This window comes from Dermacentor silvarum, chromosome 1 (assembly GCF_013339745.2).
Source record: "Dermacentor silvarum isolate Dsil-2018 chromosome 1, BIME_Dsil_1.4, whole genome shotgun sequence".
NCBI classification, from domain to species: Eukaryota; Metazoa; Arthropoda; class Arachnida; order Ixodida; family Ixodidae; genus Dermacentor; species Dermacentor silvarum.
In genome coordinates, this window is record NC_051154.1 from 383,956,267 (window position 1) to 383,976,042 (window position 19,776).

Sequence of the window (19,776 nt, forward strand, 5' to 3'; positions counted from 1 at the left end):
TACGGTCTGAAGAAGAACAGCGCGCCTACCAAGAACGACGGCGTGAACAGAGAAGGGAATGGGTGCGGCGGCGGCGCAAGGAGACCACCGACGATGCCGCAGACGCCAAGCTTAAACGTGCTGCCCGCCAGGACCGCGAGGCGTAAAGAAATGCGAACCGTCCGTGTAGCCCCAATCCCGCAAACTTGGAACGTTTCACCGGAGCAACGGTCAATCACCACATACACAGCTTCGCTGGTTATCGACCTTCACAGAGTGGAATGGCACTGAATATTTTTGTCATCAATTGCCCCATCATCATGAGGACGTAACGAAGACGGCATGGCGATAATGGGATGATTAAGCTGGAATGGAGACGATGGAGCGACCACGACAGCATTACGACGACGGTATGGTCACGAATGCGCGACGACGACTGTGTGACGATGACGCAATAATGAACCATGGCATGACGACAACCGCATGATCACGGCGGGGTAATGGACACTGTATGACGACCATGCAATGACAATGGCAGAATGACGATGAAATGACGACGACAGAATGTTGTCGACGGCGCGACGATGGAGGCATATTCACGCCGAAATGTCAACGCACTCACGACGACAGAGTGAAGACGGCGCAACAATGACGACATCATGAAACGAAGGAATGATCACAACGATATGTATGCGGCGGAATGACAATGACGTCATGACAATGACGGGCTGACAGTGTGCTTGTGTCCGGAGCTCGCATCCGCGCTTGCATACACAATCTGCCTTCTCTGAGCCAACATAGTTTTCACTCCATCTGATGCTTGTTTGCACTGTGTCCGATACGCTATACCAGTAAATCGTACAGCACCTCCGTTTTATATATATATATATATATATATATATATATAATCTAGGGAGAATGCGTAGTCCTAGAACCCACTGCAGCGCGATAGCACTCATCAATACCTGCGTCACATTCACACATCGTCACTTCTTTCCATAGCGGCACAAATTACTACGCAACAGTACATTATATATATATATATATATATATATATATATATATATAACCGCCGAGGTACTGAGTGACCCAGCAGACAGCAACGTCACACTCAGGGCGGTAGGCCAAGAAAGCTTCACTTTCAAACACTTCTGACGCAATTTCTCCTGGATAACCGGGAAGCCAGACATAAAACCTTCTAGCAACGACTTGCCAACTGTCATCCGGCTTACAGGCAGGAAATCCCAAACCACACTGACGGGAGGACACCGGCCGAAATGTTCCTCACGAAACAACCTCGAGCGTAGCTGTCCCCCTTCAAATCAAGTTTTTCGCAAGACATGAAGTATCGCCAAGAACTAAACGCAACAAACCGTAAAGAGCGCAGAAATAAAGACGCGCGCATTGTGATTGGCTACGCTGCCTACGTGAGAACTGGAAGCGGCGACCCGATGACATGGGACGAAGGCGTTGTGGTTCAACAAGTTAGCGATGTAACATTCCTGGTCAAGCTCAACAATCGGCTTCGTTTTGTTCACATCGATCACTTCAGTAGAAGCTAAACAAAACCAATACATCTGCTACAGCACGACGCCAACAATTAATCTAATCATATGGCGCCATCCGAACGCTAAGCCACCAAGTTCATCTGCCAACCTGCCAGAGCCGGAGTCTAACGAATGATCTTCCCATTAGAGGGGACCCATCGCCTATCCAGAAGATATGGCTACTGTAAACTCACCATGGACAGCGCAGGCTCAAGATTCCGAGGTCCAGCCTTGTACGAGCCACGTGCTGGTAGATGAGTCACAAGTCTTGCCTACAGGCAACAATAACTCCGCGTCATCCACAGCAGCGCCGTTACGTGGAACCCACACATGCCAGGGGCCCTTCGGTCCGTTCTTGATATTCTAGTTATAAACATGTCAAGCGCAACTAAAACTTAAGAAGGGAATAATTTTTAAAGGTTGTTTCCAAATTAGTATACACGTGAGCGACTCAGTTAACATGCATGGCACAAGGATAGACAAGAACCAACACCACCCTGAAATAAGCATTATTTTCGCTATGTCACATACGCATCTGTACGCTGCCAGAAAATGAACAGTTTGTAATACGCAAACGTAATAAGGCCACGATTAAAATGCTATGTGACGCTCAGATGTTTGAAAACTGCGAGATGCCATTGTTCGATATATTTGTGCGTCAGTGAATCGAGTGATTTTTTTTAATTTATGAAATTTTATGGTATGTCAAACGCCCGGAAGCGGTTTATTACAAGATGGGATGAACGAATAAAATTACTGGATAAGGTGGATGACAGTTTCCTAGAATTTGCTGCGGTCAGTAACGTGCACAGCGTCGGTCGGAAAGCAGTTCACTTGTCTTGCTGTTTTGATAGAGAAATCATTAAAATGGGCGGCGATGTGGAGCTTACGGCGTATTGACGGCTTTGTGGTGACGAATGCGTTGAGAAATACAGATTCAATGAATGTAATTTGAAATGGCGCAAGACGTGGGATAAAGATTATTATATAAGCAGAACCTGGAAAGCTGACCCCATAAAACTAAAGCTTTTAGATTAGTCCTGGTTTAAAGAACAGATACACTAGTGAAGGAAATATATACCGAGTAAACTAACGTCAGCGCACAATTATGAACGGCCTCGAGCATGTTAGTATGCTCAGATAGCACTAACGTACTCTAGAGGAGAGCGAAGTAGAGTTCAATAAGTTAACATTTTAACTGAGGGAAAGTAATGTTTCGGCATAAGTAGACAAGAAGACGATTAGTTAATTCGTAACTGCGCTTTATGACATTGTTTGTGTCGAAGTGTAAAGAAGCAGCCAGAGGTGCAGTGCTTCCGACCTGCCCAGTTATACTTCATTTAACCCTACCTGCCTATACCCAAAGCCAATCATACGTGAGGTTATTGCCGAGGTCTTGGAAAGCTTCCAGAGAAACAACGTCAGAGCCATTGATGGTGTACTAGTGCGGCTGGTATGAGTATGTCCGGATTTTTGCATTTAAGCACATTATCGATTCCTCACACCAGGACTGAATACAGATTAAATGAGGCTGAAAGGTGGAAGGGTCTAAGCTGTCCTTGAAGGACGATGAAGAACGCACTCGTCTGCGTATAGGCGAATGTTAGGTTGTATTGAAAAAGGCAACTCGTTTATGTGAATAAAAAATGATAGAGATTCATAGAGTCTCCCATGGCACACCACAAATAATTGGATACAGAGGCAATGAAGTATTATTAGCACGAACAAATTGTTACAGATTGGTTGCGAAAGCTTTTATCCCGTCATGGTCAAGAGGCATTACATTTTGACAGGAAAGTTTCAATACGAGATACTTGTGAGGGACCGTATCAAATTAATCACCGTGATTTATATTGCTGTCATTTCAAAATTTTGCTGCACTTACAAAACAAGAACATCCGGTATTATAGTATGCTCCTTTCTCTCCTATAATGAAAAGTCTGGCACTTAGCGTGCGTGCTTCAATGGCAGGCATATTGTACCTCACTGAGACACTCTGACAGCCCTATATGCATACGTTATTTACGTAGCATCTAGACGTGCGGTGGCTTATTTTCGCACAGAAAGAAAGTGTACTTTATCACAATTCTTTTGCAAAAAAATATTTCATATCAGTTCCTTTTCCTTTCTTAAGGAAATGGTGTAACATATATCAGTCCTCTGTTGCGTTGCGCCTATATTGATGGAGCTGGTTGAAAAAACATGACTCGCGTGCTTCGCAGGTGGTCGCCAAGTTATCGGAGAAGTTGAAGGTCTACGCAGCTGTTGCAGTGCGGCCGAAGGAACATGAGATCGACCCAAGGGGGCGTCCTGGCGTCAACAACTGTACTTGGGGGCCCTGGGAGGAAATGAAGCAGACTTCCTACCACGAGTGTGAATGCATGAAGAAGCCACCCAGTCATGGATTCTTGACTAATGCGTCTACGTATTTGTACCTTAGTGTGTTGGCTATAGTGGCCATCTTAATTAGTCGTCTCGTGCTTAACCAATAAGACCTCTTTCTTCTAACTTTTCAGCAGCTCATTACTCGAACTGCTAAACTAAGTTAATAAGCACATAAGCTGAGCACAGGGCTGTGGCAGCATCAAGGTGAAGTTTAAGCTGCACACTTTGTTGATCGCAGCTAAAACGTTTTCTCATGACAATTTATGCTATCCGAACCCTTGTTGCGTATGTTTCCAAGAATGAATAATAAAGACGAGAGCAGAAGAGTCTTAAACAAAAAGTTCAAAACAAAAGAAAAGTAAAAAAGAAGAGTAAGAAACAAAAGCCCGATTTTTTCTCTCTTCGCAAATCATATGAGTGGTTGATGTGCAGAAAGCGCCTATTTTGAACATAGGCAACGAAGCCACGTTAGTTATGGATCCTGATCGACCCCTCTATAGTGCGCAATCTTGAGCAATAGCCCAAATGCACATTAAATATATATGGCATGGCAGAAAAGTTGAAGGACTTATGTTGGTATTTTACGATATTCAAACTCAAGGAGTGTGTCTTATTGAATCGGTGCGTATATGCCCAGGATAGTCATAGGCTGCAATAAACATTCATGTAAACTACCTAGGTGATAGGGCTATGTGTGGAAACTCACTGTTCGCTTGTTGGCGCGCTTAGATGGATGTTACGTGAGACACGTGATGGACAGGAATTCTGTACAGAGGTTTGTAATTTTGGTGCTTGGCTAGACAAAACCCATTGTGAGACATGGAATCTGATTCAGTAAGTATATCGTGACGAAGCATTATGGAAAAGCCAAACCTTTGAATGGCACAGAAAATTTTTTTTTGGGGGGGAGGGGGGGATTTGGTGCAGAGATTTGGTGCAGGATGATCCCAGAGTCGGTCGCCTGCCAGTGCCACATAGCAGTAAATGGAGAACGCATGATGCATTTACCCTATGAAAATGCCCGTGTTTCTGCACCGATGATATATCTGAAATTGAACATGAATGTCTATCATCAGATCTTACTTAATCATTTAGGGAAACGGAAACTCAATGAGCGGCGAACAGAAAGGAACCTGAAGAACAATTGCTACTAAACTTTGCGAAAGCGCCAGAAGTGATCCCACATTTGTGCTAAGCATTAGCGAAAGTTCTGTTCGTGCTACCAGTATTACTGTTGTCAATAAGCTACAAGTGTATGAAGGCGCAGTGATGGTTTAGCTCCCTCTAAAGAAGTTATCTCATTGACTGCCAAAGCCGGTGATGCGCTGGGGGATAGGTATGGTTGGTTGACAAAGCTATTAGCAGATGGCGCGACAGCTGAGAAATGCTGGTCAAGGTTGGAAATATTGACAATAAGGGTTAGTAAGTGTCCACTTCCAGGCGCTGTTCGTTTTTTTTTATTATAACCTGATCATCGTAGGATTGTTTCACTCGCACTTGCATTTCTTCATTTATGCGTCTTTAGTTGGGTCATTGGGTGCACTTTGGACATAAATTCTGCCGACCTTTGACACACAAAATCCATCAGAGCTGTCGAAAGTGTGCAAAAAATTAGTTGGATTCCAGAAAACTCATGATATTAGTATATATTAGATGCCCCAGCATATTGCAGGGGATACTGTTAACGAGATTGCTGTGTAGTTTAAGGGAGAATGTTGGTTATTGAATTTACGGGAATCACCTTTCCCACCTCGCAATGAAGTGGCAACGTGGAGCATTGGAAAGACTGCGTGAAACGCTACGACAAGGCTATGGAGGAGCACATGTCAATGTTCTTAAAGTTCGCATTTAGCTCAAGAGTGCCGCAGCTGGATGACATTTTATTATTACGAATTGCCTTATAATTTATTCGCAATCAATTAAAAGACATTCATTGGAAATAAGCTACTGCTTCGCAGCTGCGGCACTGGAACAGTACATGAATCGGAAAAACATCCCGAAAAAGAACATCGTTTAGGACAGAACAGCCTTCTTCGTTTCCCAGCTAGAGCACTGCACGGGCCGATTTTTTCAGCCCGGGCCCGGCCCGGGCCCGTTTTTACGTTGGGCTGCCCGCCCGAGCCCGATCAAAACTTTTATGGCGAGACCAGGGCCCGGCCCGGAAATGATCTACGTACCCGCATGGCCCGGCCCGTCACCCCTTTACCTTAGGCCCGAGCCCGACCCGAGCCCGGCTCGAAACCGGCCCGAACCCGGCCCGAGACCGAAAAATACATAATTTTCAGAGTTGATACGCCCGAGAATAACTCACTGCACGTTACATGCGCACCACCAGAAAGCCCGAGCCCGGCCCGGGCCCGCGTCAAAAAACCTGAGCCCGACCCGGGCCCGGGTCAAAAAGCACACGCCGTGCGCGAGCCCAGCCCGAGCCCGTTAAAGAGTGAGAGGAGCGTGATTAGGGCTTCAGGATGTACGTGTTGGATCATTTCATATGAGATGCGATCAGGTCCTGGAGCAGACTGATTACAGGAGATCAGTGCCGCGCGCAGTTCAGGCATACTGAAAAAACTGTTGTACCCTTCAGTGGGCGTGCATTTGCGTTCGAGTGGCTTTCTCTCTATAATCTCTTTATGTCTCAAGAATGTTTGCGAGTAGTGTGCAGAACTAGATACAAGTTCAAAGTGGGCCCCAAGAGAATTCGCTTGATCTTCTATGCTGTTCCCTTGGTTATTTACTAACGGCATCGTGTGTGTCTGCCGTCCTTTTATCTTCCTCACCCTGTCCCAAGCTTTTTTCTCATCTGTATATGAGTTAATGCGTGTTAGGTACTTCTCCCAGCTTTCCCTTTTCGCCTGTCGGCGTGTTCTCCTTCCCTGGGACTTTATGCGCTTGAAGTTAATCAAGTTTTCTAGAGTTGGAGACTCTCGTAAAAGCCCCCAAGCTTTGTTTTGGTTTTTACGCGCCTTCCTACATTCCTCATTCCACCAGGGAACACGTCGCTTATTAGAAAATCCATTTGTTTGCGGGATGGACTTAGAAGCAGCATCAATAATGAATGCTGTGAAGTACGCCACTGCGTCATCAATGCTGGAGGCCGCGATGTCATCTCGTTTCAAATGTGTACATTTTCGAAAACATTCCCAGTCGGCTGTGTCGAGTTTCCATCTGGGTATATGCGGAGTATATTCTACCTGTTTCGTGAGGTTTAGGACTATTGGGAAGTGATCACTGCCGTACGGATTTTTGATCACCCTCCAATCTAAGTATGGCATCATAGCTGCAGAGGATATGGTTAAGTCTATAGAGGAATAAGAGTGATGCGTGGTACTATAAAGGTGGGATCCTTCTTATTCAAGAGGACCGCACCAGAACACAAAAGAAAGTTTTCAATTACACGGCCCCTTGCGTCGCAGCGCGGGTCACCCCAGAGAGTGTTATGAGCATTTAGGTCTCCTGTCAATATGTATGGCTCGGGGAGCTGATCTATTAGTTTCTCAAACTCTCTAAGCTCCAGACGAAAATCAGGTGGGACATAGAGAGAGCAGACGGTCACAAGCCTGTCAAAGAGTATAGCTCTAATGGCTACTGCCTCTAAATTTGTTTGTAGGCGCAGGTGCTGGCAAGCAACAGACCTCTGTGCTATAATTGCCACACCACCAGATGCCGCGAGGCCATCCTCACGGTCTTTTCGGAATATGGAATATTGCTTCAAAAAACTTGTTTGGGTGGATTTTAGGTGCGTTTTCTGTACGCAGAATAACCGTGGTTGAAATTCGTATAGGAGTTCTTTGACGTCGTCTAAATTATGCATAAGCCCTCTGGTATTCCATTGAATTATTTGGGTATCCATTTTCGTAGGAAATAAACAGAGCTATCTGCGTACAAGGAAATTCTACGCTTATGAAGCTTTTCCTGGAGCAGTCACTCGAACCGCTTTTCCTTTTCTTGAGCGGTCAAGTGAGCCCCGTTGCTCCTTCGACGCTGAGAGCGCCGAGGAGCATTGTGCAGTGTCCATTGCCTCGGAAGAGGCACTGGATGCCCGCCTGTGCAGGCTTTGTGACCGTGCTAGAGGCCTCGCCACGCGTGGAGAGGCTCCCTGACCCGACAGCCTAGAGGTTGAAGGGCCCTGTTTGGAGAGGGGCGGAGTAGATTTACCCACTGCCGCCAAGGGGACAGATGGCACAACCGCCGGCTCACTGTGCGTGGGCCGAAGGGGTGCCTGAGGCTGTTGCGGTGCTGCCCCTTTACGCGCCGCATCAGCGTATCTTGTGCCTTTCAGGAATGACATGCGTTTTCGTGCTGCCCCGAATGAAATGTTTTCTTTTACTTTCAATGCAATAATATCCTTTTCTGTTTTCCAAGACGGGCACGAGCGCGAGTATGCGGCATGCCCGCCATCACAGTTCACACAGTGGAGTGCATTTTCGCAGTTTTCGGAAGAGTGGTCCTTCGATCCGCACTTGGGACAGGTGAGCTGGCCTCGGCATGTTTGTGAACCGTGACCATATCTCTGGCAGTTGAAACATCGTCGGGGGTTAGGAATATACGGGCGTACTCGGATCTTTGTGTAGCCTGTCACGAGCGTTTCGGGAAGAATGTTGGATCCAAACGTTAATACTATGTGCTTAGTGGGTATTTCTTTGTTGTCACGTTTAATCCTAATTCTCTGGACATTGATGACATTCTCGTCCTTCCAGCCCGCGAGCAGTTCGGCGTCAGTCAACTCAAGCAAGTCATCCTCCGATACCACCCCTCGGACGGTATTCATCGAACGATGTGCAGTCACAGTGATTGGGATGTCGCCAAAGGTTTTCAGGTTGGATAGCTTTTCATACTGGATTGTGTCTCGGACTTCAATAAGCAGATCACCGCTTGTGATTTTCGTAACTTTATGGCCTGGCCCTAGTGTTTCTCCTAGGCACTTCGTAACTAGGAATGGGGACAGCTTTCTTACTGGTTTTCCTGACATGTCGCTATGTATAACATTGAACCGCGGAAACGTTTCCTTGCTCTGTACAAAAATCTTGAAGTTTGCTTCGGTGCGCCCCCTCTTCAGGGTACGATCTGGTGTCAATGGAGGGAAATGCGTAGCCATAAATTTTGGTATGCGTTCGGCAGCGGTGGCAGCCACCCACCACCGAGTCCAACAAGGGGACGCTACAAGACGTATGAAAAATAAGCTTGCAAGCGCCAGCTGTACACCGCCGCTATAACCCAATGTGATATCACCCAAGGTTGGGTTGAACACACAAGGTTAACCCATGCCACCAGGAAACAGTAACGGAAGTCATGGAAGAGAGGAGGTGACAGGAAAGTGAGAAAGAGGAGAGGAAAGCAAAAAGGTTGAAGAGGGGGATAGGAAAAGGCGACTGCTGATTTCCCCCGGGTGGGTCAGTCCGGGGGTGCCGTCTACGTGAAGCGGAGGCCAAAGAGGTGTGTTGCCTCCGCCGAGGGGCCATAAAGGTCCGAACACCCGGCATCGGCTCAACCCCCAGGATCCTCTTTTCCCCGGACACGGCTAAGCCGCGCACGGCTACACGCGGGAGGGTCCAAACCTCGTGTGCTCGGGTACGTGGTGTCGCAACACACCAAACGCCTGCTGACGCAGACGCCCCTGCGGGGGACTAAAATAATGGAAGCCTGCACAATACAAACGAAAAGGCGATCGAGGCGGCTGCACCACTGCGATACTTCCATGCCCACTCCGGCTACGTTTCGTACGAGGTCCATCTATAAACATCTAAATAGGTCGCGAAGCTTGGAACGAAAGGCGTGCCAAAACCTATCGCCAGAGTGAGTGGTGCACGATTGAAGCGCGACTAGGTGAGGGGGGGGGGGGGTAACCACTGAAACTAGGAAACCTATCAGTAAAAAAATGTTCGAAAAATTTCAATCCGAATACTATCATACGAGTAAATATTCTGTGTCAAATATTTTTGCTGTACTTAAACACCAAATGTTCATTTTGTTTCTATTCGAGAATTTATTAGTTCGTCCTTGGTGATCCCTACCAACCAGTGATTCTGGTGCAAGGCTCGGCAAGACTGTGCAAACCAGCTATTACGTCGTGCGGAATGGCGTTGCTCACTTGAACACGGCGGCTTCATACGAGTTTTCTTGTTTTTATTTCTTTGCGTGGTGGTTCAAAGTCTGGCGTGCGCTTCACTTCACATTTTACGTCGCCTAGCACACGACATTCATTGGCGAATAGCGCGAGTGCAGGCTTTTTTGTCATCGTCCCAGTTCTTGCTGGGGCATCCGACGCGCTGTGTCTCGTCGTGACGATAAATGCGGGACGCTCCGCGAAGAAACGTTGCGCTATGTTCATTCACTCTCTGTAATAAAGGCTCTGAGTGTCCGACGGGAAGCGAAATTAATAAGTCGAATGTTTTCTACATGATAATGCGGGCCAATGTTGTCTTATCTGGTAACTGTTGAATATGAATACATGGTGTCACACGAAAATGCAAATGATTCTGTGAAAAGGTTTCGCATATGTTGCTATACATTACGGCGCCGTGCTGGCCATACTACTTTTCATCCATTGAAGCAAGTTTTGTTTGGTCAATTATATTGGTTGTATTATTCTAGGCGAATAAAAGTGAAAATTCTTTTGAAACCTCTGTGGCACTGTCATTTATTTCCATCCTATTGGCTCACCTTCCTAAGGAACCTACTGGAGCAATTGCCGTCAATAACAGCCTAATTATGTTCACATGAAGACATACGCCACTCATATAGTTTCATGACATGCTGGCGCTTCAGCTAAGGTGAGTCGCCAGCTCGCCTCAGCCTTTAAAAAAATAGCTGCTGGCGTAATGGTCGAAATGCCGGATGCTGAAGAATTTCAAACATTCGCGCCAAGGAACATAAGATCTTGACGTCACTGCCATTTCTGGTTGTGACGTCACTATTTATTTTTTATTTTTTGCTTGTAGTTAGTTGTCCCCCTGATACGTAGATGATAATGGTGTCAACGAGCCGCCATTCTCTTGACATGTGGGCTTCTATGGAAGCTACGCTACCAGTTTACATATACCTTGGGCGCCGCTCCCATATTTGTTTCAGTACGTGCGCTGCTTAACCTACAACGGGAACTTTTCGAAAAAAATTAGCGTGCGTTGGGCTGATGTTTACACGGCAGCGTCGTGTAATTGACGTGACCCCTTTAGTAGGATTCCTCGAAAATGTGCCAGTCAGTTGTCTCTACATTCTTCTGAAGTTAGTTGCTTCAATAAATAGGTTACATTTGGTTAGTAAGTGTGGTGAGTAAGTTATTCGCTTAATTATTCGATGGGTTAGCTTAGTTACAGTGTGAGCTATCTTTTCTTTTTTTTTCTTTCTGGGGTTTTACGTGCCAAAACCAGTTCTGATTATGAGGCACGCCGTAGTGGAGGGCTCCGGATTAATTTTGACACCTGGGGTTCTTTAACGTGCAATACAACGCAAGAACATGGGCGTTTTTGCATTTACCCTCCATCGAAATGCGGCCGCCGCGGCCGGGATTCGATCCCGCGGTCTCGTGCTCAGCAGCGCAACGCCTTAGCTGACTAAGCCACCGCAGCGGGTGTGAGTTAGCATTTATTTCTGTGCCATTTTATTTTATTTCATTGTGTCGTATGCATTATCCCAATTTATTTACCGACACCTGAAACGTATCTTATAGAGTACAGTCAAACCCGGATATATAGAACCCACATATAACGAATAATTGTTTATATCGATCAGCTGTAAAATCCCCTTGAAAATCCCATGCAACTGGTGCATCCGTATATAGAACGCCCGTTCACCAGCACATTTAATATATCGAACGCGGCGCCACGCCGAAGACCACAAAGCGCACTTCATCGTGAACTTTGAGGTGTTTTGAAGCCTGGAGGTGAAGAAGAGAATCCCCCGCTGATGAATGTACGGAGGAGCGCACTGAGCGCGCGGCATAGCAACGCCACCTAGGGGAAAGTCTAGGTGGCGTTGAGCGAAAGGGGGAAGGAGAAACGAGGCGAACTTCTGGAAGAAGCAACAGAAGAGGATGCATGGACGACATGTTTTGTGAGCTCTGCCTCTTCGCTGGAGTTATTCCGGCCGAAGTTACTGCAGACAGCTTTGTGAAGTCTAATAACCATGTTCACAAGCTATAGCGAATCTTGATGACAAAGATGTTCAAACATCGCGGAAACCCAAACGAAAGGCTGCTCACGTAGCGACGAAGATCGTACAAAAGAGACGGCAACAGGCCCGTGCACAGCCGCTGAAGTGGCATTGGCATTTGACCTGATTCGTCGTGTCTGCAGCTGTATGGAAGGCACATGGCTTTCGCACCTGAAAGTCTTGACAAGATCGAGACGAGCGTCTTCAACTTGATTTCGCAGAAGAAGCAAACCACGATCAGCAATTTTTCTTGCACCTAAATAAAGTGTGCTTTTTTTTCACGAGTTGCGTGCAGTAACTTAGCGGCCCTCGGGCGCACCAATGGGTGAGCCGCTGTTTGCCTCAGTGCCTATTGTTTTGTACATCAGATTACCATATATCTAACTTTTTTGTGATTCCCTTGAGATACGATATATCTGGGTTTCACTGTGTTACCTCTTCCGTAAACCTAACTTTGTCATTACTGAGTACCATTGTTTATGCTGTTTACCCCTTTACCTGTTGTTTATTCTTTAGTCTATTGCCTTGCAAATGCCCATAATTAGGGACATTTCGTTCACTTTCCTTTTTTAGCCACCACGTGGCGTATCAACCTTAAATAATTCGAAATTCCTGCTATGACGTATGCCATGACGCACAACTAAAGAAAGCACAATGAAAATAAGCACGCCCTGAGACTGTCGCTTCATCTCATGTCATGAGTGAAAGAAAACGACGCCGATGACGACGACGAAGTGTACGCGGGTTTATTCGCGATTGTACCACCCATGTGAGTGATCTCGCCAAATCAGCGATAGCGCAGTTGTATTCAGAAGATGCGTCGTGCCACGATTGGGCCACGTATAACGAGCACGTGGCGAAATGCTTCGTGGCGAGACAGGTGCCTAGTCAGCGGGAGACCGAAGACAGCACGCCGAAGTGTCGGACGCAGGCGATGGATGCTCCAGGGAACGCGGCCGTCCATGGAGCTGCCGCCCGACCGTTGCCCTTGGCCAAGGCGTTCGCCAGTACGAGTATTGTAGCTCGGAGCGTGAATTGGCCTGCTGTGCTACCCCCCTTGCCGCGAACATTGCGGATAGCGGGCAAGGCGTCTCCTCGGTCAGCTGTTCAGCGGAGCACCGATCGTGGCCTGGCTAATGGCCCCATGTGCGCCGAGCACTGCGGCTCGCGCGGAAGCTGTCCGTTGGGCAGGCTGACCATTCCTGCAACGTGCGCTGGGGCTCGGATGCAGGCTGACTGCTGAGTGGTCGTCCCCGGCTAATCAAGAGCCATCCTCTACCCACCGTCCAACATCGCCCCTCCCTCCGCGATCCGCAATGCTGGCGCCAAGAGGTCGCACAGGAGGCCAAGCCACGCTCCTAGCTGCAGTACTCGTGCTGGCGAACGCATTGGCCAAGGCAACGGTCGTGCGGCAGCTCCATGGACGGCTGTTTTCCCTGGAGCCTTGATCGCCTGCGTCCGACACTTCAGCCTGCTGTCTTTCATTTCCCGCCGACTATTTACGGCTATTTTTCCAGGTGCCCCAAATCGGTTTTTGTGGGAACATTTTATCAATTATGATTAAACGCAAAAATCTGGCTAGCTCCGTGGAAAGTGTCAGCTCGGTGTTTTTGTCCGTAGCGAAGTACCGCTTTATTAGCACACTTACGCTATACTGGCGCCGGCCAGGATATCACTTTAATTTCATTTAGCCCTAATTAAACTACGTCGTATAAAGGTATTGTAAGCCCGTTTACATTGAGTACCAGGGGGCACCTTTCTCTGGCACCCACAAGCGTCAGAACATTCACATCTATACACCAACGCGACATATTTAACACTTGAGTTGCAAAATTGGTGGCATAGAGATAATATCCCTGTTCCTCAAAAGAAAGCTCAAATAATCATAAGTTCACTGCCCGACTAGAAAATGGCGAAGGTAGGCCTTCTAATATGTGTTATCACAAGGCTAATTACGTCCACTGATGCGCAAAAGACCGTGTTAACAGCTACCACTCTCGACAGTTGTATGGTGAACACAAGGTCTATGTTAGATTGCCATTATTAAAATTAAGATGGATCTGTATCTTTAATGATTCTGTTTCTCGGAAAAGTTTAACCTTCCGACCTCAGTTTCTCTACCATTTGAGCAATGTGCGAATCCTTTAGGAGCAACATGCAGGACACTGATACGACAGCTACAGTGTGGTACACGCATTGAGAGCTCCTGAAGTGAAATGAAACATTCCGCTAGTGTTTGCGGTGGCTCCGTGGTCATAAGGCGCCGTGTCGTCGAAAGGGATGCCCACATGGCTTGCACAATCAGTGCGCTTGCGTACAGAAAAATGGAAATCATACGTAAAAGCGAATGGAGAAATTTATTTGGCGCAGACACCTCGTCAGACATAAGAAACTATACGCAGATAGCTCAAGGAATGATTATGAGAGCGTGCGAAAGGAGAGATCTCAATTCTTGCAGCCTGGCCGTCCTCCGAGTAGAGCATAAAGCAGGGGCCGTCACGGCTGAACTTGTTGCTGTAATATCAAGGGAATATTACGTTCATAAGAGCAGATACTTGGGCGAGTTGGTACAGATGGATTATGGAAATTTAAAAAAGATCCGTCGCCATTCCACCCTGTGAAACTGGATGTGGAGCGAAGCTGTTGCCGACATTAGACGACGTTAGACAAGCACCACCACCACAAGCGACGTACGTCACGCGCGCACGCACGTGTCCGGAAGTGCAGCATACCTCCTCCTTCTCCTAGGCCCTCCGCCAAGCGCAAGTGCGATATTGAATTCAATTTCTCGAAGTAAATTGCGTCACGAAATTCGTAAAATGCGACTTAAAACACAAGCTGCAGACATGATAGCTTCGGAGTGTAATTCGAATATACGAGAATAACGGCATCGACACGCCACAATATCGCCCAATGACATTTCATGACGTCATCACATCAAATTTGACGTCACGTGATGACGTCTTCGTCAAGTGATGCCACCTGATCATGTCATGCGATGCCTCTTGGAGAAGCAGCACACTGTGCGCTTCCCGCTTGTTGGCACTGTCTCCGGGATCGGTCCCCATTTTTTAGTCAGCACCGCGCACGCGCACACGAAAAATCCCAACTAACTAGAGGCTAACAGCTTCGTTGTAAAACAGCAATCTTGACGCAGACCGTAGGCAAAGAAGACACACAGAAGTTCTAACAAAAGAAGGCGCATGTGGCATGTATATTGGTAACACGCAGACGGGCAAATCAATGGCACACAATTCATCGCATGTTTACACGTGGTCAAGATACTATACCTAGTAGCGATGCTTCCTTAGACGTTCAAAGCATGACGAGGCCACACTTCCGGTGGAAGAAAAAATAACGTGACGCCATATCCGTGAAAATCGGGTGACGTCATTTTGTTCTCAAAGACACGAAATTTGTTTCGTGTCCTGCCATTAGAGCTCCATTTTTCACGCGTCCCGCCATTCGACTTGATGGGTGTTTCGCACTTTCAGTGCGCAAAGCGATGCAGCAAAATGTCTGTCGTACGGGTGTCGAGATCGCGCCCCTGCACAGAACATACTTTTTAGGAGGACGACGTAATCTTTGGGTGTAGAGTGCTGGCCCTATCCTCGGACGCCAAGCCCGTCGGCCAGCATAGCCGCACCAAAACAGCTAAATCAACCAATTTCGTAACTCAGCGCTTTTTACTGCACAGGTTAAGAAACAATAAAACTACCCGCGCCACCAAATTCAGACAAACGTCGACAAGCAAAACAACACAACGTGTGAGGGGGGCGTATTGTAACAAGTGAACTTTACGAGTGCCCCTTTCTGTCCACTTCAAGTGCTGCATCGCATTGCAAGTGATAGAGGCGTGAACACCCTTTCTTATAGGGGGCGCTGAAAAAGTATTTATTGATAATGATCAGTTAAATACAGTTGTATTTTCTGTCTTTGCCACGCATATATAAATTTGATTATGAATTGTATTTTCATTGAATCAATCAAACTATCGTTTTAACTAAAGAAAATATTTTCCCCAATGTTTGTTCCCTCCTCACATAGTCGCGCTTCAATTGCTGCTCATAATTGCCCTTGCTGATGTTGGTGACAATTCGTTCTGAACCGCTTTTCGCCCTAAACCTCGCGACCTATTCGCATCGACCTTGCCGTAAATACTTATCAAGCCCACTCCCTGCACCACGCTCGTAAGCTGCAGTCATGTTGGTACAGTGACCAGTGAAGGCAGCGTGGATATGAATACATAGCCCGGCAGACCCAGAGGATGCTGCAACCAATATAAGCAAGCTGTTCGGACTGTTGTACGAATACTCATGAGGGCAGTTCTCACAACGAATACATTTGTTTTGATGCCGATATAATGAAGAACAACTGTTGGAGAGTCATATAGGCGTAGTGCAGTGGCGTAGCCAGAAATTTTTTTCGGGGGGGGCTCAAGTTGCAACGCGGCCTCCTCCTTATAAAAGTTGTCGAGGCATCAAATACATCAATAATAACTGCATTGCCATTGCCAATGCCATTGTATATTAGGTGCTGAAAACGAGTTATTTAACGCTACGCACAGTCAAGACAAGTAAATTATGTGTTTGTTTCGTAAAAGAATAGCTTCGTATGTCCCAAAAATTGTGGCAGTAATAGCTGATATCAGTGCTTGCGCGTTTTTTTTTTCTGGTCTATCTAATAAGCAAAGAAAATATCACGTGAACTTTAGAACTATATCAGTTCGAAACCAGCAAAGCAGTGCATGCAGCTGGTATGAAAAACGTAAATGCCATAAAATGAACAAGTTGACAAATATTTTGATGAATCTTTGTCATTTAACAACCTCGTTTACATTTTTGTACATATGCAACGGTCAGGGAAAAACCTCAATGACGCTGTCCTTCGTTGCAACGGATTGCGCAGCAGCAGATGTTACCCGCACGTATATTGTAATTGCACCGAAATTATAGTTGCAACAACGAGTACATATAAAAAGCAGAAGTTCCGCAAAATATACATTAGAAATGCGAAGATAGAATGGAATATACAAATGGCAAGAAAGTGTCGCGTGAAACCAAGTTCACTGCTTGTATACACAAAACCTCGCAACAAGATATTTAAATATACGTATAAGTCTGCAATAAATCTACGTATCTAAGGAAACGTCATTGTATATAATGCGTCAAACAAGACAAATAAAACATGTTGCGCAGTCACAGACAGTAAAACTTCACGCATACGAGTATAAAGACAGACGATCCCAACCTTTAATAATGAAATTCTGATTCTGATTCTGATCCAGACAAGAACAAAACTATGATCTCAGAAATTGTGATATGCATTTGGGCCATGCTGCGATCGCGACAGCACCATGTGGCTAGAATAAGAGAAAAAGAATGCAGAAATCAATATGAAAATGCGTATTTTAACTGCCTGCACAGCGGCACAATTATTCTGCACCCCAAGTCAAAGAAGGCTATTGCTTCGTTTAAAAAAAGAAGTAAATCCATGTAGCTAAAAAGGAAAGAAAAGGACAAACGAAAGCCACAGATGATGCGGCAAGTTGATTTACCCAACATCCGAGTGCGTTTTTGGAAACGCCGCGTGTGCCGTGCTTTCAATGAGCAAGGTTTGTCAAAATTGGTTATTGATGTCCCCGTAATTTTTGTATTCCCAGGATAATTTTGATTATCATGCTAACTGTTACAACAAACGGTGAAATTTCTGTGGTTTCAAAAGCTAATGAACAGTCATACGTTTTCATAATTACGAGCTTATATAGGAACGTGAAGGAACACATATTTTTACAGGCATTGATTTTTGCTGCTTCGCTATCTAAACGATAAACTTTACTCGGCGGGGAGGTTTAGTGAAGCTTTCAGTAACTTCCGACACGTTGATGGCGACGTCTCTGTCGGCGTATACAAGCGCCAGCATAACCATGCGTTCCTCATTGTAAAGCGCAAGTGGTTTTTTTAGTAATCTTACGTTTGAAAATCTCTCTGCGCTGGCAGTGGCACTGGAAGGGCGACTAGAATATGCAGCAGTTTGTACTAGAGCACTGCACGGGCCGATTTTTTCAGCCCGGACCCGGCCCGGGCCCGTTTTTACGTTGGGCTGCCCGCCCGAGCCCGAACAAAACTTTCATGGCGAGACCCGGGCCCGGCCCGGGCCCGGAAATAATCTACGTTACCCGCCTGGCCCGGCCCGCCACCCCTTTACCTCAGGCCCGAACCCGGCCCGATACCGAAAAATACATGTTTGTCAGAGTTCAGACGCCCGAGAATAACTCGCTGCACGTTACATGCACACCACGAGAAAGCCCGGCCCGGGCCCGGGTCAAAAAGCACACGCCGTTCCCGAGCCCGGCCCGAGCCCGTGAAAAAACTGCTCTACCCCGCCCGGCCCGGCCCACGGGCCGGGCCGGGCCCGGGCTTTCGGGTAAGCCCGAGCCCGTGCAGTGCTCTAGATTGTACACATGTACATATAACCTGCAGTCTCCATGAGAGAGGGCATCTATTCCTGTGTTGAAACCTAAAAACACTTCGATATCGTTTCCTCAACACCACGCTCGACAAGGTAGACAGCCGTCCTCTTACGGAAGCCACAATTCTTGGTCCCTGGTCCCAGCCGACGTCGGAACGAACTGCTTTAAAAGCGCTATTACGCTTTTTAAAAGAAACAGGACTTAGTGAAAAACTATAGAATGTGCGGACTGATACGTTTCTTTTAGTTTTCTTTTTAATCTTCTTTTGTTTTCTAATATTTCTTCTGCCCTTACCCCATCCCCCTGTGCAAAGTAGCCAATCGGAACACTTATCCTGATTAACCTCTTTGCCTTTCACCTCTTATTTCCTTCCTTTCTTCATTCGATATCGTTGACATCCTTGTTTACGTACCTTGCACAAACAGTAGCTGTTCGATTCCAGTAATATCCGTCGTTCATCAGCATACGGAGAGCAGCCTGCAGCGTTCACTTTTGCATCTAGCTTTCTTTGTAATTTCAACACAAATTTCTATAATTTGGATTGGTACATCTGGTTTAAATACGAGGCATTACTGGGCACTTTCCAAATGGTTCTTCAGATGTGTACTCCACAATCATCTGTGCATGCGAAGAAGCGTTCTGGAAATACCAGTAATTTCAGCGGGGCTTTCTTAAATCCATGGACCAGTGTCCCTATCGCCACGGAGAGCAGACCTTGCCGCCCGCACAAAAGAACTGGTCTCAAATTAATAGGCCGTTGAGTTTCTTCTTCGTTTTCTCTTATTTTCTTTGCCCGCCTGGTCCAGCTTATCGATCACATTACCGCTTTCTGAAAATTTGGATGAAAATTATCAGATGCGCAGCTGACAGTCGCGGTGATATTTAATATTTTCCTCTGCGTGGAAGATTGCGAGCACGTGCTTTCCATTTCTGGAACGGCTTAGACACGCGCGTTCGAGTGCGTGCATGTTTGGCCCAAGTTTCTAAAAACATTAACCCAGAAGTTCCAGAACTAAAAATCAGAAGCACGCCTTTGGAAATGTCAGTGCACTTCGCGTCAAAAGGTATAAACTTTATACTCATGAAGTTTCGGAATTGAAATCCATGCGCTCGTAGATTCCGGTGCCGCTGCGAGATGCCGCGACGCGCCCGCTCGCTATCGAAACCCTTGAAAACTTTGTGCTCGGCTGGGGCTCCTTACGTTAGTGACTCTAGTTGCATGGGCGTTTGCACGAAATCCAGCCC

At 46.6% G+C, this 19,776-nt stretch overlaps 1 protein-coding gene across 2 annotated transcripts in view; it reads left to right on the plus strand.

Moving 5' to 3' along the window:
- The window catches only part of LOC119446051 (arylsulfatase J-like), a 152,470-nt gene that overhangs the window by 124,862 nt on the left and 7,832 nt on the right, over positions 1 to 19,776 (plus strand). Inside the window, exon 10 of one of the 2 annotated variants that reach the window (XM_049660624.1) lies at positions 3,749 to 4,791. The exons of the other annotated variant lie outside the window; for it this stretch is intronic. Coding sequence (XP_049516581.1) covers positions 3,749 to 4,018 — 270 coding nt within the window. The 3' untranslated portion in view covers positions 4,019 to 4,791. Of the gene's footprint in view, positions 1 to 3,748; positions 4,792 to 19,776 lie in introns of those variants that run through there. 2 annotated transcript variants of the gene reach the window in all.